Source organism: Sceloporus occidentalis, unplaced genomic scaffold (assembly GCF_023333645.1).
Source record: "Sceloporus occidentalis isolate IW3139 unplaced genomic scaffold, rSceOcc1.0.p SCAF_20, whole genome shotgun sequence".
NCBI lineage: Eukaryota > Metazoa > Chordata > Lepidosauria > Squamata > Phrynosomatidae > Sceloporus > Sceloporus occidentalis.
Genome location: NW_028317000.1, coordinates 500199 through 526301, shown reverse-complemented (window position 1 = coordinate 526301; position 26103 = coordinate 500199). Strand labels below are relative to the sequence as shown.

Sequence of the window (26103 nt, the reverse complement as noted above, 5' to 3'; positions counted from 1 at the left end):
ACTTGGGAGAAGACTGAGGAGAGGATCAGGGGAGATCATGGTCACAACAGAAGCCTACACTGTCTGAGTCCTTTTGTAGATCACTGTCAATTGCAAAGAAACTGTTGCTCTGTTTCACCCAGTCCTTGAGTGATGTTCTTTCTTCCCAGTGGGTGAGAACATAAAAATATGGAAGAAATTGAAATAGTCAGATTTTCCCATTGTCATGCCTACTATATGCTACGTTAGTTTATTTCATAAAATGATAGAAAGATGGGGTTGAAAAGGACCTCGTTGGCCATCAAGTCCAACTCTGCTCAGTGCAGAATCCCTATCTAAGCATCCCCAGAAAGTAGCTGTCCAGTCTCTTTTTGAAGACATCCGTAGAAGAATGCCCCATCACTTCTCTTGGCAATTGGTTCCATTGTCAAACCACTCTTACTATCAAGACATAACTTCTAATGTTCACTTGAAATCTACTCTCCTGTAACTTAAATCCATTAGACATGGTCCTACCCTCTGTGGCAGTAGAGAACAAACCTGCTGCACCCTCATCTCTGTGACAGCCCTTGAGCTCAACCAAGCTGAACATGCCCAGCTCCTTCAAGCTTTCCTCTTTTGTTTTGTTTCTTCATAGCTTTTGTTTCTACAAGCCTTATGTTTTGTTCTTCATACCTCTTATCGTTTTTGTTGCCCTTCTCTGAACTCCAACATGGCCATATCCTTCTTAAAATGAGGCACCAGAACTGAATGCAGTATTCCGGGTGGGGCCTGACTGATGCAGAATCGAGTGCAACTATTACTTCCCTTGACTTGGAAATTATGCTTCCATTAATGCATGCTAAAATATAATTTGCCTTCTTGGCTGCAGCATCACACTGCTGGCTCATGTTCAATTTATGATGTACAATAATCCCCAGGTCCTTTTTGCATGTAGTACTGCTGAGCCGTGTATCCCCCATTTGTTTTTTGTGGCCTGAGTGTAGAATTTTGGCATTTGTTTTTTGTGTCCTGAATGTAGAATTTTGCATTTGCCCCTATTTAATTTTATTTTATTAATTTCTGCCCAATTTTCTAGTTTAACTGTGTCCTTTTCGATTCTCTTCTATCTTCCAATGCATTAGCCACCCCTCCCAGTCATCAGCATACCTGATAAGGTTTCTTTACACCACATCATCTATGTCATTGAGAAAAATGTTGAAGAGTAATATCCCTAGGACAGAACTGTAAGGCACTCCATTCAAGGATAACATCTAGTTTGAAGTGCAGCCATTGATAACAACTCTTTGAGCATGGTTTTCAAACCAATTATGGAACCTCTGACAGTATTCCCTCATGCAACTAATCAATTTGGTATTCAAAATTTTAATGGGGACCTTATCAAACGGTTTACTGAAATCCAGAAAAATGACATCCACAGCTTTTCAACCATCTACTAAATTAGTGACCTGATTGAAAAAAAGATACAAGATTACTTTGGCAAGATTTGTCTTTGACAAGCTGATGTTGGCTCCTCCTATTCATTGCATTGTCATCAAGATATTTGCAGACAGACTCCTGTATAATCCATTCTAATAGTATTGCCTGGCAAGGTCAGGATGCCTGATCTAAAGGTGACCATATTTACTCTTGGGACAATGTTGCAACAATTCCCAGTTCACACCAAGAGTTTGCTACTCACCCCTTTGAGATTGCTCATTGCTTGGAAATAGATGAGATAGGACTTCTTGGGCTCCAGAGGTGGATTCCAGTAACCACTGTATGTTTGGTTGTCCCCTACAGTGAAGGGTTTGGCTTCTGGAAGGCTGCTGGGTGGAACCTCAGCTCCAGTGTAGTGAACTGAGCCACGAGACAGGGCTTCAGAGAAGGTGAGTGGCACTGGAAAGCACTCTTGGCCACCCACCTCTCGCTTGATCTTCTTGGGTCTGTCTTCTTCCACAATAACTTGGTATGCGCTGAGAATACAGCACCAGGGAAGTAGATTGAGGAGGAAAAACAGAAAAGGAAGAGCTGACATCAGAGTTAAATGAAAGGTCCTGCTGCCTTTAAACTTCCCTGGAAAGTAACCCAGATATTGGTGCAACTAGGTGAGAGATAGAGATTATGTATGAACTAGAGGTCTAAAAAACAGTGTCACAAATTTATTGCTTGTTGATAATTCTTTACAACAGGTGTGGGCAAAGTGTAGCCAATGAGTGACATGTGGCCCTTGAGACCTTTAAGTGCAACCTGAGGGATCCCTCCAGAAGCCTCTCAAACCCATCAGATTCCCCCCAGGGATGATTTTGTTTTACCTCACACCATCCCAAATCTCCCAAAACCATAAGAAAAGACAACAATTTGCTCCCTTACCCACCCAATCACCTCCAGGTTTGTAGGTCTACTCAGGGGTTGAGTTTATACAAAACTCAGCATCTACCTGCTATTTTCATGCACAAGCAAGAATTAAACTGACTGTAGTCAAGACACAAAGTAATGAGCCTCCATCCAACCCCAGGGAATCTGTAAAAGTCTAGCTGGGTTAGTAAGATGGCATATTAAACTTATCAAAGAAGACGTGAGGTTAAGTGGTGTGACATACCACCCGTACTTGAGATATAAAATAATCATTTCATCAACAACTTCACTTCTTTATTTTTATTTTTTAAGATGATTTTTTCATTATTTGTTGCTATTGGTAGTTACCACATTTTTGCATTTTTAATTTTGTCTGCCCTGATCTGTAAGTCACCCACAGGATATTTGTTGATGGGTGGTCATCTGAATATAATAAAGCAGATCAAAGTTAAAAAAAAACTCTGCAAAATACATTTGCTGATACTCCAAACAGTCTTAAATCAGGGACTTTTAAAACAGCTAGTAAGAGAGCAAGAACTCTCACAAAGATCATAGATCAGTACTAGGGTTGATTTGGAACAAATATTAGGCAGGCAGAAAAGCCTGAACTGAAAATCATGAACAACTGTGGAGCTAAAAAAAATTACAACTTCAGGGGCATCACTAGACCAGAGCCAAAGACTCATTAATGGGATACTACAGATGTGTCAACTGATGTTTTGTGGAGTACCGGGGTTAACATTTTAACCTACATACCTTTTTATTTTTCTGATTAAAACACACAGAGATTCACCCACACTCTCATTACTATTAGACAGAGTGGGGCAGGAGTGGAAGCAAGGTGTTTGGAATTTAAAATGCATTGCTCTGCTCTGCAAAACAGAAATGCTTTACTCTCTGCGTATGTGTAACTGTGGTTGAGGAAGGTGGGGTGTTAATCAGGAAAATAACACAGGAGACAAAAGTGCAGGGCTTCCCAAGCAATGCAGTTCTGACCCAAACTGCACTCTCTCCCATGACTGCAATTCACATGGTTAAATGTGGGGAATAAAAGAAACAAATAAAGCAAAAATTAAATATATTTGGTTAGAAAGATGAATTTCCACTCCTTGAAAATCAAAGAAGGTGCATGAGTCCCTGGATTAGAATGTGATTTCCTGTACCTTATTGGGGCACCTCTGCCTTGTGCCGGCCTCAACAGAACAGTGATAGTTCTCTCTGATTCTCCAAGCGGGGAGGGCATGTCCCCATAATCGAAACTGGGAGCTGAAAGGAAATCCAAAAGACAATGATCAAATGGGATATATTTTCAAAGTGAAAACCCATCCGGCAATGATAACTCTGAATCTGCAATAGAAAAGCACATACTGAGCTCCAGAATCTGAGGCTCGGGAATGTGTGGCCTTCTAGGCATTTTTGGACTCCAGTTCCATCAATTCCAGACACCTAAGCTAGAAGTAAAGGATCATGGGAATAGTAGTCCATCAACACCTAGAAAGCGTTAGTTTCTCCACTCTTCAGGAGTATACACATTCAATGAACCTGATTTAATATAACATAAGATTGCTATATCTGTTCTTCCATCTCACTCAGTGGGGACTAGCTGCCATTAGAATCCTTCTCTCCAAGAACTGCCTTTATCTCCAGCCATCCCATCTGGATGAATCAGATGTTGTTGTTGTTGTTGTTGTTGTTGTTGTTGTTGTTGTTGTTGTTGTTGTTGTGTGCCTCCAAGTCTTTTCTGACTTACGGTGACCCTAAGGCAAACCTATTGTGGGGTTTTCTTGGCAAGATTTAGTCAGAAGAGATTTGTCATTGCCTTCCCCTGAGACTGTGACTTGCCCAAGGCCACCCAGTGTGTTTCCACTGCCAAGCTGAAAATTGAACCCTGAAAGAGAGGTTAAAAAAAGTGAGGTTTCCTCAACCTGCCTGACAAAGGCTAACTGTAATTTGGGTAAACCATCCCAAAAGTCAATCAGCAGCAAATCCAACTTTGTTATGCAAAACTATAAGAGCTAGGAGTAGAATATGCTTATTTCCCTTTTTCATCTTGACATTCCCCCCCCCCAAAATGTGGTAAAATCAGAATTGAGGAGTTTCAGATATTCAGAGATTTTCCTTCTCATGCTTCAAGACTATTCATACCAGTAATAGCAATATAAAATCCTGAGGTCTGTAAAGTAACTCTGAATGCTAAAAGTAACTAAAAGGTCTCTCCTTCTGATATTTCAACATGAATAGAATGGTACAGGAAGAGTATTTTGAACCCAAGCCATTTGAGACTTTAAAGTTCATCACAACACTTTGCATTACAAGTTGGCGACCACTGCAGACATGACAACAAGCAGGGCCAGATTAAGGCATGGAGGGGCTCCAAACTATGTCAATTTCAGGAGATCCCACAACATTACACCCTCCAAAAAGTATTATGCTAACTTACTTTGGGTGGAATTTGAACCCCCTCATACTCTGAGGCACTGAACTGGGTTTTCTTTAGCTTTTACATCAATCCACTACTAGGATCCTCAGCGCTAGAATCCAGCACAATGGCCCCCATGGGGCTGAAGCAGCCTGGAAAGAGCAGCCTCCGGCCACTCCGGCCCCAATTGGGCCAGGACCACGACAACCACACAGCCTGCTCCCAAAGGGGGCTGTCACCAATGTCCCCAACCAGCAGTTAGCAGAAGTGGATTAAAGGGCTGACTCTTGCCAACTTGGTACACCCTCAGCGTGGCTTCTGGCCACTTTGGGAGCATGGCGTTTAGATGATGCATGCCCCCAAAGCAGCCGCAAGCCACTTTATTTGGCCTGTCTGTTTCAGGCCATGGTTTTCCTGAATTTGGGCATAAATCTAGACTAGGAAATGGAGCCATACAATTGATTCTGATGAATCCTGATTTTCAATTTATTTCTAATTTTTCATTTTATTAATTTGTACAATAGCTATTGCTATTTAATTAAGATTGAAACCAATATTTTTCTCTCAAAAGATAACTTAATACCAACCTGCACATTACTCCAAAAGGTGCAGATCACACCATTTCCACTGGAATTTGCAACAACAGTATTCCTCGGGTAATTGCTTAAGTAAGTATACACGTTTCCAGATGCCTAAAATAGCATCTCAGTGAAATAATTAGGTGGTTATGAAAGCCAAGGGTACAATGCATCAGAACAACAGATTCTGTTATTTTAAAAATTACGCAGCTTACTCAATTACTAAATTTCATGGGGAAAAATTCCATAGCCCTTTTTTGGATGCATTACAATTGCCTTCTTCCTAAAATGATGAACTAAGCTAGTCAGCAGTCTTCTATGTGTCTTGTGCTCAGAAGAAAAATGAAACAAAAATGAAAATCCTCATCCATCTCATTCTTTCATGCATGAGTGAGAAACCACAAAATTTCCGTCTTGGCATGCAAGAGCTTTTTTCATTTGTTAGCAGGGATGTAAAGACTATGTTCAAACATTCTTGTCTTGATGCATGGAGACACCCCATTCAAAAAATGGTCAAACACCATTATTCTTTTTGCATATTGGAACTTTTCTCTTTTTGCAAAAAGAATGTGCTGGCAATGAGCACATACAGGTTTGCACTGTGAATGAACTGCTAGCTTCATTGGCTGTCTAAAGCTATTTTGTAGAAAGGGAGCACATGTGTGCAATAAATAAATCCAACTTAAATAGTCACTGTATATACTCAGGTATGTCTACAAATTTTTAATCCAATCCCCCCCCCCCCCCCCAATGCCTTGGTTGACCTATCTATGGGTCATTGTAAGTACTTTACTTAATTCTGATGAAAAAAGGAAACATCCCCTTCTCTGAGTAGAAAGTGAAAATCAAAACCTTAGTCCACACCTGGACAACCTGACAGTAGGTAGGGGCCAAACTTAAAATAAGTTAAACTTCCTTGGGCCACAAAGAGGTTTTAATTACATATGAATTAATTGATTAATAATAATAATAATAATAATAATAATAATAATCTATTAATTCCCTTCTTCTCCCCATGGATCTCTCCTCAGGAGGAGGCCAAGTGGTGGAAGAGCCTTGAAGTCAACCAACATCCTTGCGGGTCTCCCAAAATCCTTTGGCAGGCCGCATGCAGCCCCCAGGCCAGGCCTGACTTAGTCCATTCCAGGAAAACAAAAAAGAAGTACTGCCCCCCTGTCTTCTCTTCACCGTGGTGCCACTTCTGACCCTTTTGAACGCCTGTGTGTGAAAACAGCGGTGGTAGCATTGCCTCAAAGAAGTGCTGAAAGGAATCTGGCTTTGAAGGATTTGTCAGCTTTTCTGGGTTAAAATCAGGCAAAGCTGTCACATTAAAGTTAAAGAATATAATCACTGCAAACAAAGTCACCATTTTCTTTGCTCTGTCTTTTTATCCTTTTTATATGTGTGCATTTTCTTAGCCCTACCTACACCTCCCACACACATCACACACCCCACACATCACACAGCCAACATTCAGTGTAGTTCCCTCCTCATTCACTCAGCCTTTAGGGTGAACACACACAGTTATGCCCACTGGCATGTTGTAGGTTCTTTGACATCTTTTTCCTTTGTTTCCACCTTTACATTTGTAGTTACATGCTTGTAAGTTTTACCCTTAACTTATCCAAGGGTCATATCAGAACCCATAACTTTGCCCCCCAAATCTGCCCTCAACTTGAACATGAGGTTGACTAATAGTCGAGTACTATATATGATATATATAGCATTGTTTTTATTCAAAAGCCAGCATTTTTACATAGAAAAGTGTGTCTTCTATAGAGTATATTGTGTTCTATGCAAAACATTTTCCCCATATCATAGCAAGTCCTGCTCCTACTCCTGAGGGGATCTCTGAAGATCACCTAGCTGTCACTACCACTGATTTATCCCATGTGACTCAGTGATTCGGAGGAAAATTATTAATGGGCTCAACTTGCACTTTCAGTGAATCATAGAGCTTTATCACACTAGCAGGCAAACAAGATTTAAACAAGAGTTAAACTAGAGAAAACCAGGAAATGTCATGTGATAAACTTCAGGCATTTCCTGGTTTTCTCTAGTTTAACTCTCATTTAAATTCTGTTTGCCCGCTAGTGTGATAAAGCTCATAGATTCATAGAGTTGGAGGAGCCCACAAGGGCCATGCAGGAATATACAGTCAAAGCACTCCTGTCAGATGGTCATCCAACCTCTGTTTAAAAACCTCCAAAGGAGGAGACTCCACTGCTCTCCAAGGGAGTGCGTTCAACTATCAAACAGGTCTTAATGTCAGGACCTTCCTCCTAATGTTGAGGTGGAATCTCTTCCTGTAGTTTTAATCCATTGCTCCAGGTCTTGTTCTCTGGAGCTGCAGCAAAAAAGCTTGCTTCATCCCCAATCTGACACCTTTCTCTACCTCTGACTCTGCAGAGACTTTTCTCTCTTCTCCTCACGCACGCAGTCTAAGCAAGGTAGCTGAAAGAGTGTGGGGAGAGGAGACATTATTCTCAACAAGCAATCTAACACTAGCAAAAGTCTCAAAGGTGCTACAAGATCTCTCCACTGATTCTACAGACTAACACAGCTTTATCTTTGAATACAGTCGGCCCTTCTTATATACAGATTTTTTACACACTGATTCAAGCATCCAAGGTTTGAAAATCTTCCAAAAAAGTATAAATTTCAAATATCAAACCTTGATTTTCCATTTTTTATAAGGGACACCATTTTGCTATGTCAATATATTTAATGGGACTTGAGCATCCATGGATTTTGTTATTCATGGGGGATCTTGGAACCAAACCCCAGCAGATAACAAGGGTCCACTGTGTTAGCAAAAGGGCACCTTCCTTCAGGTGTTATTTAGGAGAAGTGTGAAAGTCAAACACTCTAGGTCATATTCAGCCAAGGTTAAAAATAAATATAAGCCCTTAATGTGACTTGCTAAACATTCGTATTCTACTCACAATGCAGATGCAGATCTGGGTTTTGGATGTTCATGTGAAAGCTGGGAGTCTGGACCTCCTTTGCCCAGCCTGCAACCAAGCTTCTCCTAAGTGAAGCAGATGCCTCCCATTGTGTGTGTGGGCCTCATGGCTCTCTGAGGTTTTTGTGGCCTTTTACTCAGAAGCATCTAGAAGCTTCACACTTCAACCCAACTGACCACTCTAATTGGGCAATTGTCTGTTGTCATCTCTGCTGCTTGTTCTGTGATGCTGAGCCTCAATAAATATAACCTGAACCAACACTCTAGATAGATAGATAGATAGATAGATAGATAGATAGATAGATAGATAGATAGATAGGTTAATAATAATAATAATAGGCAGGCAGGCGTGTCAGTGTGCCTTACCCACTTAACACACTCTCTCTCTCTGCCACAAAATGCAAAACATCATTACAATCCATGTATAAACTCATAATCTCATCCAGCAGAGACAAAAAAATGGAATTGTTTATTCCTGCCTGGACATCCCTATTTATGAGAATATTCTTTTTGCACAAACTGTGATTGCTGCTGCCTTTCTGCATGGAGGGCCTGTTTGATGTCTTTTGATTAGCATGCAGAACAGCTAGATAGGTTGTTTCCCTCTCTTGATCAGTAAGCCTATGCTTGCTTTGTGGTACACTTTGCTTCACAAAAGGGTAAGATATTGCTTTATTACAGAAACAAACTGCACAAATCTTGAACAGCATGGCCAAAAATAAAGGGCCGACTGTCATGCTCTTGCATGGAAAGCAAAAAGTCTCAGTGGTGGCTGACTTCTTGATATGTCTTGCCAAGAATGAGGAAATTTGTGAATATCTTCAGAGTCCTAGCTTGAAAGAAGTTCTAAACATTCCTGATGAAACAGAACATGAGGAGGAGAGGGGAAATAAAGATATTTTGGATGTGGGGGAAAAGTTTTTGATGAGAGGGTCTTTGGGGGGAAAAGGAAGTACACTTTGTTCAAATAGGGTAGCTCAGGGTGTCTATCCACTTAGTCTCTCTCTTTTCATAGTCATGTCCCTGACTCACTCAAACACAAACAAGCAATGGTTATCCCACAGTAGTCTGTTATGATGCAAGACAGAAGGAAGCAGAAAGGAGAAGAAAGGAAAGATGTGTGAATTAGTTTTTCCTGACAGAATATACAAATGGAAAACCAGGAACCATTTTTCAATCTAAAAGGAAAAATGGAATATAAAGTATAATAATTACAGAGAAATTAATTTTGGTACCCGTTTTAATACAAACCAACCAAATTCTCAGTTCCTGATTTCATATGTGAACTGAGTTCTCTGAAAATTTGCAGAGCTCTGAATTTTGCAATGCAATTCTCTCTAATCAAAAACTGATGGTAAAACACACATACTTTATGATAGACTGTGTTAACAAATAAGTGGGTTGAGGTAAATTGCACACTGAAATGCATACATTCTGGGGAGCAGCTTGCAAAACACCTCTGTACTTAGAAAATCTGCTTATCTATACAATAGTGCCCAAGACTTTCCACCCCACAAGACTTGCACATGTGCTCAAGATAGGACCTTTAGCAACCTGGCTAAAAGAATGAAACTGATGCAAGAATAAAATCATCACATGGTGATTGAAGCAGATCAACCACTGAAAAGCAAGACAGAATCATTGCCTTCATGGCTTGGTTGTGGGGTTTACAAAGGCAACTGATGGGCCACAGCAAGATCATAGATTCATAGAATCATAGAATTGTAGCGTTGGAAGAGACCACAAGGGCCATCCAGTCCAACCCCTTGCCATACAGGAAATCCCAAGATCCTTTGCTGTGATCCATTAGGGCACTTCCTGTGCTCTTTCGATTTCACAAAAACAACAAAAAAATAATTACTTCTAATAGAGAATGTGACATCATTCATACTCTACAGAAAAATAATTACCAATAGTATGTAAAAGCTCTATTGTGGTAGGAATATTTGTAACTGCCCCTGAACCTTTACTATTTAATAGATATGTCTCTAGCTCATTTATTTATTTACTGGGTTGCTTTACATTCTGCTCTATTATGTGGCATGAAGGTGGCTTACAGAAAGTTTTTTAAGGATGCACTATCAAAGAAGAATTAGAGAAGAAAATGGTCTATATAGAATCTAAGGCCCCATTCACACAACAAAAATATTCCGGGATAAATCCAGGTTATTTCCTTGGTGTTTATACTTGGCCTGAATGAACTCATTGCACTTTTTTTGGGGGGGGACTACCAAAACCCCCACTTAACCCAGGATATTCAATACCGGTTTTTTTCTCAAGTTCTCCTAAAAGATCTAGATCGTCAGCAATGTGAATAATCTCTCGAATGGATTCGGATCACTTGGAACTGAAAAGAAGGGAGGGGTTTTGTAAGCAGGGGAAGAATACGCACATCCCACCTGACTGTTGCCCTCCTACCTGGGGACCCTCTCCTCTTCTTCTGGCAACATGATCCTCAGGACAAAAAAAATGAGTGTGAATGCCCCCTTAGGTTGCCCCTGGGGACAACTGACAGAGGAGTTTATCACACTAGAAAAATCACGGGTTAAAAAGACATTTTCCAGGGACAGTCACATGCACGTGGCGAAGATTTTCACATGATGTCATGATTAGAGAGGACTTATCCTGGGAAGAACCAGGAATGCTCCAGCAACAAATCATTCATGGGGAAATCCCATGCGGGAGAGGGAGGATGGACTCTATTAAGGAGATCACAAGAATAAATTGACAGGACCTAAGCAGAGCAGCGAAGGATAAAGGGTCTTGGAGGCTCTTATCCACAGGATCAACTTGAGTCAGGATTGACTCAAGGGCAGTTAACAACAACAAAGTTTCTCATATGGTCAGGTAATCCAAATTTGAACCTAGTGGAGAAATGGATGAATCCCTAACCTTCTGATGAAGTGATTGAATCTTCATTCCTGGACTCTGGAACTCTGATCTCCATTCCTGCAGCAGATCCCACTGTCAATGGCAGATGTTGGGGGAAAGGAGTTAATTACACTTGTCCCTCCATATTCGCTAGGGTTAGGGGCACAAGAGCCCCGTGAATATGGAAAAACTGCAAATAACAAAAACACCATGTGTTTACCTGACAGGACACCTCTCTAGGAATCTCTAGGTCCTCCAGTGCAACTCTGTGGTCAATGTCTGACAGACACTGACCATAGAACTGCACTGGAGGAACCACAAATGCCTAGTAGAGTATTCCCTCTAGGAATCTCTAGATCTTTCAGTGCAACTTTTAGTTAAAGTTGACCACAGAGTTGCACTGGAGAACCTAGATATTCCTAGAGAGAACATATTAATCAAATCCATGATTAATCAAATCCGCAAATATCAAAGCCGTAAATATGGCAGGATGAGTGTAGTTACAAGGAATGTGGAAATGCAACTACCCTGTTTACCTAAATAAGACATACCCATAAAATAAGCCATAATAAGATTTCTAAGCATTTGCGCAATATAAGCCATGCCCCCAAAATAAGATATACTGATAGGCCCAGCGTGGAACAGTAGGAGGCGGGAAGGGAGCGGAAAGATTAGGGCCAATGGTTCTAAAGGAAATGGAGTCGCAAGAAATTCAGGATGGAATTCCGGGTTTGGAGAGTTATGACAATGTTTCAGAAGAAGACGACTTAACTATATTTGAATAAACGCAGATTGTTGTACCATACTTAATAAAAATAAGACATCCCTGAAAATAAGCCATATTTTTCTTGAGGAAAAATAAATATAAGACAGTATCTTATTTTCAGGGAAACACAGTATGTAGATTTATTTTACTCAATGTCATCTTTCAACTGCTCGAGCAAAACATATTCCTCAGACCCCTTGAAAAGCAATCCCTGCCCTCAAGTTCCTTTGCAGACAGTCTGCAGAGCCTGATTAATTAATAGTTCATCTCCTGATGGTTTTTAATCCTTGTGGCCAGAGAAAGGGGTAGCGCCAGGATGATTTGAGTGTTAGACTAGGACTCTGGCGATCAAGATTCGAATCCCTGCTCAGCCATGGAAATCCACTGGGTGACCTTAGACAAGTCACACCCTCTGAGCCCCAGAGAAAGGCAATGGCACTCTCCCCCCAAAGCAAATCGTGTCAAGCAAACTCCATGATAGGTTTGTCTTAGGGTTGCCTTCAGGAAGGACTTGAAGGCATACAAAGATGAAGGGGAGCCTGTCATCTCTGTGGGGCCAAATAAATAATGCCTACTTTCTGAATAATACCTACTCTTTTTTTTCCTTTGGGCCTGTCATGTTCTCCCATCCCACCCATTTTCTCTGGGTGTCCTTGTTGTGTAACACAAATTTGGAATGGTTCGGTGTGGCTCAGTGTGCTTGAAATATTTGTGCATGCCATACACTGGGACATAAGAGCATTCATTCCAGCATTCTCAGCTTGGCAGAATGACATTTCCCTGTAATATCTATTAGAAATTCTGGGCATTGGTTTCAAAATGACTGGGTATCTCTGCCAAAACCAGGAGTGAATGGTAGGAATGCAGATTTTCTATTCATTCAGTGACAGTATTTGACTTAGAAATCTGACACAACTTTTAATGTCGGAGATCTCACTGAACAGAATCCCATGTTTTAGGGGAGAGGGGGGGGGAGAGAGAGAGAGAGAGAGAGAGAGAGAGAGTAGTCCTACACAACCAGCCCAGTCTGCACCTCTACAGCTAATGTATGTGTTGGAATTTAGTGGTCTACAGGCTCATGGTTCCTAAATGTTTTGATATAAATCGTAGGCTAAAAAAAAATCAAGACTTGTCATTTGAGAGAAAAATATTATTTTTTATTTCAAAATTATATCTTGAGAGACCATAAAGCAATAAATTATAAAATAAACAATGCTTGGAAAAAAATTATTTGGGACCAGAATTCCTCACTGAGTATGATGAAAAAAAGTAATATTTATTTTTAAAGAACATATTTTTAAAGTATCTATTTAAATCCATATTTAAATTCAAAAGGTCTGCAAATTAATTACAAACCAAGCAAAAACACATGGCTGAACAGATGAGAATGTACTATGGACCTGATCCCCCTACTGCTGACAGCATCCAGATGTAAGGTATATTGGAATTTGTGATTCGTCACATTGTACTTAGGCCCCAAGTTCAAAGATTTTGCACAGCAGGTGATGGGAAACCCCTCCATGGGACAACTGCTGCGAGTCAGAATAGACCATGCTGGGTTAGAAGGACCAATTGCATGACTCAGTGTAAGGCATCTTCATGTATGTGTCCCCCCCCCCCCCCCCCAATCCTTGCTCCTTTGGTTAAAAGGACACAAAATATGATTCTCCACATCTGTGGTAAAAGTACTCATCTGACTTAGACAGTTCTATCTTGCTAAATAAACACCTTACCCAGTAAAGAAAAAAAGCAGAATATTATTGGGCCCTGTCCTGCCTAAGAAAAGACAGATTCTCCTCACTCAATGATGCACTCTTATCTATTCCACCTCAGACAACACTTCCCACTCATGCAGATAATATAATTTCTCCAAGACCATTTCTAGCAAGACACGGGGTTGGCAGTGTTCAATTTTTCCTTTCCCAGACCACCCCTCTAATAGATCCCATCAGGTCTGCTCCACTGAGTTAGGAAATGTGTTCCAGTAATGTAAACAAGACAGCTTTTGAAGCACCATGCAAGTAAAATTATCTAGCAGGGTTGTAAAATGTAATGCATACTGTTTTCCATTTGAATTCCGATTGCAGTGAAGCTAGGAAAGGGAGGGGACCTTTGGAGCATGAAGAATCCATTTCAAGGGAAGCATATTTAAAGATATCAGTTCAGTGGGATATGTGGTTCCCCTTTCAGCCACATCAGGTTGCCAGTTGTCCTGATTCCTACAGAGCAGTTTGTCTCCTACAACACACACTGTACCACGATCACCTATCCTAATTAGGAATGGGGGGGAAAATTAAAGATGCTCATGAAAATTAGCATTTTGTATTTCCCAAGACTAGATGTGCGACAAAGCACACCTTGCCTCAGAAACTAGCACATCCATTAAGCCTTAAGTGTTTCAGAGGGAAAAAATGCACTCAAAGTCAGGCATACATTTTTAAAGATATGCACAAACATGCTTTAACCAATGGCGATTGTGTGAAAAATATGTGTACATTAGGGAAATGCATTAAAATGCTTATATTGTTGAAAGTAAGTACAAAAAATGTCTGTGCATATGGGCATAAAAAAACAAAGTCTCACAACCAGACCTGCAAAGAGAGTGGGACAGGAATACAAATTCAGAGAAATGCAGTTAATTCAATATAGAGTTTTGTACACATGCAAGAGCTGTCCAGTATGAAGGAAATGGAAGAGCTTTCTATACGATTGTTACAACCCACAAATCCTAGCCTGATCCAGGAAGGCTATCCATAGAGGAGTAAACTGAGGTAAAAGAGTCTTTGGGCTCCAGCACCGACCCTACATTCTCACCGTAGGGTACAGTAATTGCAGGAGCAAGTACAAATATCATATAAGAGAAGGAGAAACCTGAGAGCAGTTTATTATTTGGAAGGCTATGATCAAACTTTTGGACCAGTTTTGAAACAGACTAAAATAAGAACATTCCTGGGCACTGCAGTAGCAAAAGAAAAAAAAAAGATGTATGTTGAACATTTAGACATTAAGATTGCTTTTCTACATGAGGAAACAGGAGATATTTATCCGGAGCAATCGCCAAGTTTTGAAGACAAAAATAACAAACATCGCAGTTTATCAAGCCCCTTTCAATTCTGTGATTATATGATCCTGACAACCTGACTGTCAATTGCTCTTCTGTCTCTTCTGGCTACTGATCAATGATGTGGTAGGACTGGACTATGTCATCTGACTTTCTCTTTTGCCTGATTCATTGAACTACAGTACTTTTCTTCCATCTGTGTACTAACTCTAGTCAAACTCTCATTTACCCTGTCAGTCCCACACACATCCACAAACCAGGACAGGAAAGATGACATATTTTTTCCAGGAACTATATATAACTGTTAGCTATGCATATATATAAAACAGAGAGAGCAATGGTTCCTGTATTTTTATGCTCTCCTTGAGGTCATGACTATGGAGACTATCATGATGAGTTCTGACACTTCAAGCATGATCACTACAGCACTGGCATCACTACAAGGACATCAGATGGGGGCAGATAGGATTTTGTTCCATTACTTTGGTATTTAAATTCTTCAAACTGTCTCAGGTGTCTGGCTCCCACCTGTTCAAAATGAAGACCAGGTTGAGCAGGGATATCCTGATCACATCTAAAACTATTCCCCCCCCCCCCCCGCACTTTCCACAGGGAGAAATAAAAACTTCCACTCTTTAGAGAGAGAATTGTCCAGAATATTGCTCAACAAACCAAGCTATTTTTTCTTTTAAAGTCCCAAAATAAGACTTTTTAAAGTCCTGAAATAAGGGTTGCTTGTTTGTTTTCTTGAGCCTAATGCTACAGTTAGATCCTGTTGCGCTTCTAATGCTATTATTGGGAACAACATGTGGATCTTCCAAACTCCACCTGAAGCAACCATATTTTCAATCCCCTTCTGTTAATTGTTTAACTTAGGGAAATACAAAAAAAGATAAGAGAATGGGCCACCAAAAAAGAGTACTAAAACGGTAAAAGCAATGTAGAAGAGATGTTGAAAACACAAGTACATTTATCCAGAAGGAGCAGCAGGAGGAAAACCTGGAATAGTTACTATCTTCCCCAAGCATCAACAGATAGCATAGAGACTGTGCCATGATTACGTACATACTGATGTGTTTGTCAGCAGAAAACTAGCTCATCACACTTAATAAATTTTAAAAGAAAATAATGAATCACTTCCATCAGCTTACCAGATGTCACTACATTCAAATCACTGAGAATTTTATTCCCCTCCAGACATTGTTAGATTGCAGTTCCTAGCATGCCCCACCAGTAGCTATGCTGGCTACAGATGCTGGACAATGGCATCCCTGCACTGGATTTCACCTGGTGTGGGGGGAAGGGCTTCCAGGGGGCACACGCTCCCTTCCTCTTATGCCACCCCATCTGGGATGGCAGGCAGGGCAGCATACGTGGGGGAGTGCAGGATGGTGCAGGGATGGTAGGAGTGCATGTGGGGGAGCATGGTGCAGAGAGGGTGAGAACACATGCAGGGGAGGGCAGGGAAAGTGCAGGGAGGGGGAACACAGGAAGGCACAGAGAGAGTGTGAGAGCATGTGGAGGAGTGCAGGATGATGTGGGGAGGATGGGAGCATGCATAGAAGAGCGCAGGAAGGCATGGGGAGGGGGAGGACATGTGGGGACAGCACAAAGGGGGAGAGCAGGGGGAGGACCCAACTAGGTGTCACCCCTCTTCTGAGGTCTCACCCGGTGTGAGCCATACCACCACACACCCCTAGTGATGCCACTGATGCTGGGAGCTGCAGTGCAACAACATCTGGAAACTTGCATGATTCCTTTCATTGTCATCATCTGAACTTGCAAGGCAAAAAATCCAAAAGGTTCAAGTATAGACCTATTTGTTTATTTCATTTTTATGCCTTTCTCCCAAAAAGGGACCCAAGGCTGCTCACAAGACAAAAACATCTTAAAAACTCTAGAATTAAAAAATAATAATAATTAAAATAACCCATTTAAAACAGTATAAAATTAGTATTAAAAATATACAAAAGTTAAAAACATAGCTAAAACAAACCCTTTATAAAAGTCACCCTGTCATGATTTATAAAAGCCTGCTTGAACAAAAAAATTTTCTTGCCAGCGAAAGGCAAGCAGGGAAGGGGCCAGCCTAGCCTTCCGTGGAAGGGAAGGGAGACTGATAAAGAAAGCCAAACTCTTCTACACAAAAAAACCCAGCCTTTCACTTCTCCACTCCACACCTACCTGAGATGTTGGTGGTGATCTCAGTCACAGCTGTTTGCCCAAAGCCTTTGCCAGTTCGTGCCCTCACTGAGAAGAGGTAAGTTGTGCCAGGATGCAGGTTGGAGAAAACATGGTAAGTTTCATTCCGGAGCTTGGAAACGGTGCGTCGTGGGCCAGGCACATTGACTGCAGGGTCAGAGGACTCAATGCTCTGGTAGCTGATCTAGGAAAAAGTTCTACTTTAAGAAATTGCAGTTGAAAAATATAGATGGCGGCTTTGCAAAATTTGGATGTCTGGGCATGTTTTCACTGATTCTGTATTCCTGCACTGTCATAGATGGGTGATATGTTTGAAACATGCATTTGTAAGAACCAACATGACATTTTCACAGAACAAGATTTTCCAGTTTGTTATTTTTCAGAGCATGGAAGGATTGGTGTTAAAGATATGAAATGCTGTTACTATTATTTTGAAAATTAATTGGTTAACAGTTTTCTGACTACTATAAAATTCATTTATGTTAATAATTAGTAATTTATTAGTGATGCTACTTTAAAAATGAACATAACTAAAAATGATTACTTTGAAAGTAACAAATTAAAGCAGTATGAATTTTTAAATGTCATTAGAACTAGCAAAGTAATTGAAACAAGGTTAGACCAGTTACTAAAATCATTATGGAAAATTATAATGAATTAAAGCTAACAATTTATTTTAAAAATAATTCCAAATATTGATTATTGTGCCTATTAATTTAGCTCAGTGTTATAGGGCAATCCTAACTCAGCAGGAGGACCAGCTGAAGCTGTGCTGAATCTAAACCTCAGTCTTTCCAGGATAGGTGTGGATGTGGCCAACAGATTAGGATCCAAGAATTTTATTTTGGAAGAGCTCTTATTTGTTTCCTTGTGTAACTTAGACCAATGTTAAACTCGCCTGAACTTTGGGGCTGGCACACGGTTGTGTCTTTGGGCTGAGTGAGGTGTGGGTGTGGTATAACTTGGTTCCTTCCCTGTTCTGCCCCTTTTCGGCCCTTTAATCAGCTGATCTCAGTCCTTGTGCCCCCTGATCCCTCAACTAGTTGATCTCTGGGATCAACTGGCACAAGGGGAGTTCAGCCCATTTAGGGCCACTTCAGCCAGCACCAGTGCCTTACATATCATCCTCACTCACTCCAGCCAGCCTACCTTTGGGGTTGTTCCCACTTAAGATTTGAAACGATTTAAAATACAACGTTTTTAATAAAATCGATTCAAAATAACACTGTTCTTATCCCGCTATCCGAATCGCTTTGTTCATCGTTCCCATCTGGTTGTTTAAATCGAAGTTTTTACCTGCAAGCGTTCCTACTTGGCATGAAATCGGTGTTTAAATAAAGCGATTCTTCTCCTCCATACCTTATTTGGAGCTGTCAATCAATAGTACGTCAGAATGACGTAACGTTAATCCGGAATATTTGGAAGCGATTTATCTTTTGGCATCGTTTCCATTTCATTGACAGCCAGGGAGAATCCCTTCAGAGAGCACAGAGATCAATGAAGGAGGCTTCTGGCAAAAAGCGAAGCTCTTTCCAGAGGAACTATGGGATAGGTTTTGGAGGGCAGCATCCTGTCTCCCAAGACAGCCAGGGAGAATCCCTTCAGAGAGCACAGAGATCAATGAAGGAGGCTGCTGGCAAAAAGCGATGCTCTTTCCAGAGGAACTATGGGATAGGTTTTGGAGGGCAGCATCCTGTCTCCCAAGACAGCCAGGGAGAATCCCTTCAGAGAGCACAGAGATCAATGAAGGAGGCTTCTGGCAAAAAGCGAAGCTCTTTCCAGAGGAACTATGGGATAGGTTTTGGAGGGCAGCATCCTGTCTCCCAAGACAGCCAGGGAGAATCCCTTCAGAGAGCACAGAGATCAATGAAGGAGGCTGCTGGCAAAAAGCGATGCTCTTTCCAGAGGAACTATGGGATAGGTTTTGGAGGGCAGCATCCTGTCTCCCAAGACAGCCAGGGAGAATCCCTTCAGAGAGCACAGAGATCAATGAAGGAGGCTTCTGGCAAAAAGCGAAGCTCTTTCCAGAGGAACTATGGGATAGGTTTTGGAGGGCAGCATCCTGTCTCCCAAGACAGCCAGGGAGAATCCCTTCAGAGAGCACAGAGATCAATGAAGGAGGCTGCTGGAAAAGCAGGGAGGGAGCACTCTTCCCAAAGATTCTCTTTCCAGGGTTGGAGGAGAAGGCAGATTCCATTTGAGAAATGGAGGGAGAAAGGCTCTATCCCCCCCCCCCCCCATTGATCAGAGCCCTTCCTTGCCTGGGCGAGATCAGATGCCTCCTCGCGAGGAGCTTTCCCTTCCCTGCCTGGGTGAGATCAGATGCCTCCTCGCGAGGAGGCTTCCCTTCCCTGCCTGGGCGAGATCAGATGCCTCCTCACGAGGAGCTTTCCCTTCCCTGCCTGGGCGAGATCAGATGCCTCCTCGCGAGGAGGCTTCCCTTCCCTGCCTGGGTGAGATCAGATGCCTCCTCGCGAGGAGGCTTCCCTTCCCTGCCTGGGTGAGATCAGATGCCTCCTCGCGAGGAGGCTTCCCTTCCCTGCCTGGGCGAGATCAGATGCCTCCTCGCGAGGAGGCTTCCCTTCCCTGCCTGGGTGAGATCAGATGCCTCCTCGCGAGGAGCTTTCCCTTCCCTGCCTGGGCGAGATCAGATGCCTCCTCGCGAGGAGCTTTCCCTTCCCTGCCTGGGCGAGATCAGATGCCTCCTCGCGAGGAGCCTTCCCTTCCCTGCCTGGGCGAGATCAGATGCCTCCTCGCGAGGAGCCTTCCCTTCCCTGCCTGGGCGAGATCAGATGCCTCCTCGCGAGGAGCCTTCCCTTCCCTGCCTGGGCGAGATCAGATGCCTCCTCGTGAGGAGCCTTCCCTTCCCTGCCTGGGCAAGATCAGTGCCCAAGCGGGCAGGGAATGCCTCTTTGAGAGGAGCCTTCCCTTCCTGCCTCTCCTCCGTTAGAAATGTTATTATTGCAATATAACAGAAGAGGAAAACAAGAAAAGTTCCATTTTGTTGCTCTGTTGTTCAAGTTCTCAGTTTTTTTTAAAAAAAACAATGTTTTCCTTTTCCCAGAGCAGTTCCAAAAAAACAAAAAAGGATTAAAAAAAAGAAAACAAAAGCTCTCCCAGCTTGTTGGGAGCAATTGGCTTACACATTGTAAACCGCTTAGGGAGTGCTTAAGTGCACTGATAAGCAGTATAGAAATGTACTTGCTATTGCTATTATTATATAAAAGCTTTTTAAAATGTCAGGATAGATTGCAGGGGGAAAACATTACATAGACAACACTATTCATAGAGATTTCTCTTGCAAAAGCTGGAAATGTTCCTCATATGGCATGATGAGACTTTCTGGACTTGTGTCTTTAAAAGGCCATATACAAGAGGAATCTCTGGGTAGGTTTGGGAAACAATCAATATGGGCCAAGTTCAGACAAGCTCTCGGGCCAGTTCTCACCCTCCAGGATATACATGGCTCATTCCTCCAAACAAGTAGCTAAACATTTGCTTGTTTTGTGAAAATAGCAAGCAATAGCAATAGCAAGTACATTTCTATACCGCTTAACAGTGCACTTAAGCACTCCCTAAGCAGTTTACAATGCGTAAGCTAATTGCCCCCAACAAGCTGGGTACTCATTTTAGCGACCTTGGAAGGATGCAAGCCTGAGTCAAATTTGAACCCTTGGCTGGAATTGAACTCGCAACCTTGTGGTTTGTGAGTGAGTGGCTGCAGCACAGGCATTTAACCACTGCACTACCAGGCTTACTACCAAAAAACCCTTTTATTTGGGTAAAACAAGATGTGAAGAGGTCCTGCACCTTGTTTTAAACTGAATTAAAAACTTCCATAAATCCAGGGCACACAAATAAGCAGGCACTTCAAGTGATCTGCATGCTGTGTGTCACCCAGCCTGGCGTAGACAATACTGAGCTAGGTACACTTGGTAAAGGTAGCTTCCTACATTGTATATTGTTTTCCAAAATCAATCTAGGTCTTTGTCCTCTATAGCTTGGGTACTATGCATCTTGACTGCTTGAGTGAAGGAAGACTTTGATGCTCATTCTCAGGTCTTAAGTCTTATTGCACCGTTATTTAAAAACAGCAGCTATAGGTGTGGTTGCGAAAATCCAGGTTTAGACTATGTGACTGAGAGTTATCACCATTTTGACAATTTTTGTGTCAGCTCCCCCTTTCACCAATGCAATATAAGTTTGGAAGAGGTTGTCATACCACAGCATCATCAATTCAATCTGACTTGTGTGTTTGGGGTGAAAAGGAATGGATGCTTCAAATCGTACAATTTTAGCATGGCAGCACTTTACCAACTGTATTTCCTGGGTATTTGGGATTCAGATGCTGCTCAGATGAGATGTTTGTTTTTCTAATATACACACACAAACAAGCAGTGACATCTGGTGAATGTGACGCTTATGAAACATCACATCTCAGGCATAAATTGGTTCAGAGGTTTATTTTTGCCTTTGAAAAAAAATTTAAAAAAAACTTGAGCTGCAACAATTCATAGACTGAATTCCTCAATTTTTGAAAAATATTTTGACTGATGGATTACAATTTTTTTCTAGTAATCGGACAGAAGATATTTTTTAAATGTATTCACACGTAGTTTTAAAAACTAGTTGGCAAGCTCAATCTTTAAAAGAACCATTCTCCCCCTGAAATTAAGCCTGAAATGCCTGAGAAGTACATCATCTAAAAACAAATTACTGCTTCTATTTCAGTATTTTAAAAATTCATTTATAGTTAACAGATTTTAAAATGTATAAATATAAACAAATTAAGATAGTAGGTATTGCAAATATCCAAATTGATCTCTGCAGCCTGACTACTAGAACAGGTACTGCATGGAAATGCCCATGAAAAAGACTTTTTGTTGTTCCTTTCTTACCAGAAATTGGGTATCATCATGAGCAAATTATCTTGGGATATGGCTGCTCTAATAAAAGAGACTATACTGCATCCAAACTAATCTCTAATGTTCTTCCAACATTTCTATCCCCATTTCTGTTGCTTTGAATTTATTAAATTTATGATGCTGTAATAATCTATATTTTAACATCTCATTATATGACTGAAATAACTTTCTGCATTCTATGTGTGCTATTATTTCCTGCTCTACAGACATACTCTTTGATATTTCTTTGTTGGTAATCATCTCAGTCCAGGAAAGTTCTAACATCTGCAATAAATCCAGATTTCAAATATTGTTTTTTTTTAAAAAAAAAATATAGTCTGTGTTAAAAGTCTGCAGTCCCATGACATACAAAAGAACCATATACCCTCCACCATTTCACAGATGAGAACTGGGAAACATGTGGCCAAGCAACATAAGAGTGTGGTCAAGAGGGCAAAGGTTATTAAAGATGAAAAACACACAAGCCAGGAAAAGCTTCAGTTTGGTTTTGCCTATATGTATTGGGAAGGGCAAGCTTTTGCAACTCCTCTCCTGTCTCCACATTGCATTACTGGAGTTGAAACTATTTAGCAGTAATCAAAGTAAGTTGGGAATAAAGGGGGAAATTGGGAAGAGAAGAAAGAAATTGGGATATATATCTTAGGCCCTCTCCAGACGGGCCTAAAGTGCGCCCCTGTCACGTACTAGGGGTTGGCCGAGGGCGCACTGTCCATATTAGCCTCAGCCCTAGCACATGATGGGGGCGTCAAAATGGCGGTGCCCTGTACACACGGGAGCCGCCATTTTGACGCAATGGACACTTAGCATCCGCACGTCCCGGTGTTGTTGTGATGCCACAAGTGCGCCATTGGCGCACTTGCGGCATCACAAACGTGCCGCAAGAAGAACCCGCTTTTTAAGGGTTCTTTTTGCTGCGCAAGGGAGCCGCACGGTTTGTCCGCTGAGGCTCCCTCGCGCAGCAAAACAAGGTGCGGACAGACCGCTCTTTTTGGGCAATCTGTATCCCACCTAAAGCATCTTATTTAGGACTCTCCCTGACAAAGCAGGACAGCTGGAGAGTATGTAGAACTTCAAACATTTATTTATTTATTTATTTATTTATTTATTTATTTATTTATAGTATTTATACCCCGCTCTTCACCCAAAAGGCTATCAGAGCAGCTTACATTATTATTAATACCAGACAAAGCTGACTCTCAAGTCTAATTTCAGTTTTGTTCTACATTATGTTTTACACAGAGCTTGGGTCCTCAATCTTACCTGTGGATCCCATATATGCTCAGAAAAGAGGCACTGAGCAGTGGCAGGTGTCCATCCTTAAAGCAATGCATTGCTAGAGATCCATGTGGTTTTGATAGACTTTCTTGAATCATTGGGCTGGCCAGCTAATCAGAGTTGGCACTGTTTTACAGGGAGAAGGCAGGCTTACCCAGAGGACACCGACAGATGCTCCCGGTCTGGACCTGTACTTAAAACTTCCCCCCTAACCAGAATTCAGGCATTCAGGCCTAGTTAGTAATTTCTAACCACTGATTTTATCCCCTTCTAGACCACACAGGTTGTTGCTTGAGTCAGGAACTATTTTTCTATTGCTTTCCTTTAGATGTTTTTTTAGGTGATTTTTGACATGAGCTTATGCTCTACCGTTTCACAGATGAAAACCAGGACATGTGTTGCTTGTCTGAGTTTGGATAAGATGGCAAACAATGATTCATGAAGAAGAACACACAAGTTAGGAGAGGCTGCAGCAGTTTGCTTTTACCTGAGCCTACTGGGAAGGGCCCTTCTCTCTCCTCTGCTGAGTTAATTGAGTGCAAACCCCCCTTTCCACTTTGAGCTCAGTCTGCCGTAACCAAAGTAAGCTGAGAAATGAGACGGAACGTGGGGAGTGGGAAATAGAAAGCAAGACCTTTTAAAAACTGCTGAAAAAAGTGGGAATGGCAGAGAATTAATTAGAATTGTTCTGTCAAATCAAGACAGTTGAAGGGTATGTATGAGGCCAAATACAACAGATAGGCATCCTGTACTGCTAAAAAACATGCCAGGTTATAATTGTCCATGATGCCTATTTGTTTCCAAGTTTAACTCAGGCTGCTACTGGCTCTTATTCTAAATGCTTCAGGAGGTTCAGCAGCTTCTACTAGGAGAAGAAATTTCTCTGTAGTGCCAAAAAAAAAAAAAAAAAAACCCTTTACAAAATGTCCATCCAAGGTATGCTGTCCTCTGATTGCTATTTGTACATTATTTGTAAATTACCCATCACATGGCAAAATAATGAAAGAGGACACAGATTCAAATAATATACATGTAAAGATGTAAATGTTACAAACAGTAAATTTAATTAAATTGAACTATAATACATCCCACTGTAAGTGAGGAAGCCTGTGACAAGTGAACTCACTTTACTATCTGGACAGTACATGCTGACAGCCAACTTCAAAGCTCCTATTCACATTTTTAAGTTCCTTTTTTTTTAATGGGACTTTGACTGGACAACCCTTCAAATAACGGGTACCTTCAAACAAAGAGCTGTCGTGTGGCATACATGACTACCCTAACTCAGATATTGGCATCAGAAAGTTCCCTCTTTGGGATATTATTTGAAATTAGCTGATATCATTGTGGTCTTTCTGTTCTCCTTGTCTCTTCCTTTTTGTGATGATTCCAGCTGTTTTTATGTGTCTGTATCATTCATTCTGCTTAAACATTCTGTTGTAAATTCTCTCTTCTCTCCTCCCCCATGCCCCACTGAATATGTTAACACAGTTTTTGTAGTCTTTATAACAATAGTTCCGCTAGTGTTTATAAAAACAAAATGGCACCAATAATCCATTTTTAACTACAAAAGAATTTTGGTAAACTCCTCTCCCTGCCCTCAAAGGGCTTGGCAACGTACCTCATACTGAGTGATGAGACCATTGGGCTCCGCTGGTTCCTCCCATTTCAGGAAAATCATGTCTTCCAAGGGAGTGAATGTGAGGGACTCTGAAGCAATGCCTCCAGGGACTTGAAAGGGAAGAGTTGGAAGAGAAAATGGGAAAATAATAAAAAGAAAGTTTGTTACTTACAGTAGCTTCTTTGCACAGTTGAGAAAGTATTAGGAACAAACTGCACCCCCCCCCCCAAAGGCTCTATCTCAGTTCCACCCATCTAAGAATCGTCTGCTTGCCCCAGTGCTTCTTAAACTGATGTTTTCAATGTTTTAGCCACTTCATGTGGCTAAATAAATGGGAATTATGCTGAGGAAGATACAGGGCAGTAAAAAGAGGGGAAAACCACACATCAGATAAACAGACTCAGTCAGGGAGATCATGGGCTTGAGGCTACAAAACCTGAGCAAAAAGGTAGAGGACAGAGGGGCTTGGAGACGTCTCCTTCACAGGGTTTCCATGAGTCAAGGTTAACTCAAAAGCAGCAAACAAGAAACAAAAGGGAAAGGAGGGGAACTCAAAATATATCAGTTGATCCCATCTCTTCTAGCTGGTAATCATGGGAGCTATATTTTCAGCACATTTGGACAGCATCAGGTTTAGAAAGGCTTGTGCATTGACAGTGATACAGTATTTACATCTTCCATTCTGCAGGGTTATGGATGAGAAAGAAGCCATATTCTCTCATTCTGAAAGAGAGCTGAATCAACATATAAAAAGGGGAGAGTGCTACTTCTGCCCTGTCTGCCCCTGTTCCATCTCTCCTCAACTGAATCACAAATCTGCACAAAAGCTTCTCCTATAATGCATCTCCTAAGCAAAAGTTGGGGAACTTTGTTCATCTTGAGGGCCGAATTAAGTTTCAGAAAATCCTTGGGGGGGTACATTCTAGTGCTGGGCAGGCGAGAAGAGAGTGATCAAGAATATATGCATATTTCACCTTTCATTATTGTCAGTAGCTAAGCCTTAGGAGAGGCATTCCTGCTTTCTAGAATAGTGGGGGGAAAAACTGTACAAAAGCTGAGAAATCATAAAATGATATTATCCTGACAAAGGGCATTGTCATTTGG

At 41.5% G+C, this 26103-nt stretch overlaps 1 protein-coding gene across 9 annotated transcripts in view; it reads right to left on the bottom strand.

Moving 5' to 3' along the window:
* LOC149301690 (receptor-type tyrosine-protein phosphatase U) overlaps positions 1 to 26103 on the bottom strand; it is a 332194-nt gene that overhangs the window by 100613 nt on the left and 205478 nt on the right. For all 9 annotated transcript variants that reach the window (XM_089483669.1, XM_089483670.1, XM_089483671.1 and 6 more), the window contains exons 9-12: positions 25000 to 25109; positions 17161 to 17362; positions 3480 to 3582; positions 1661 to 1934 (exon numbers count right to left, since the gene is read on the bottom strand). In XM_089483669.1, the coding sequence (XP_089339795.1) occupies positions 1661 to 1934; positions 3480 to 3582; positions 17161 to 17362; positions 25000 to 25109 (689 nt within the window). The remainder of the gene's footprint in view (positions 1 to 1660; positions 1935 to 3479; positions 3583 to 17160; positions 17363 to 24999; positions 25110 to 26103) is intronic.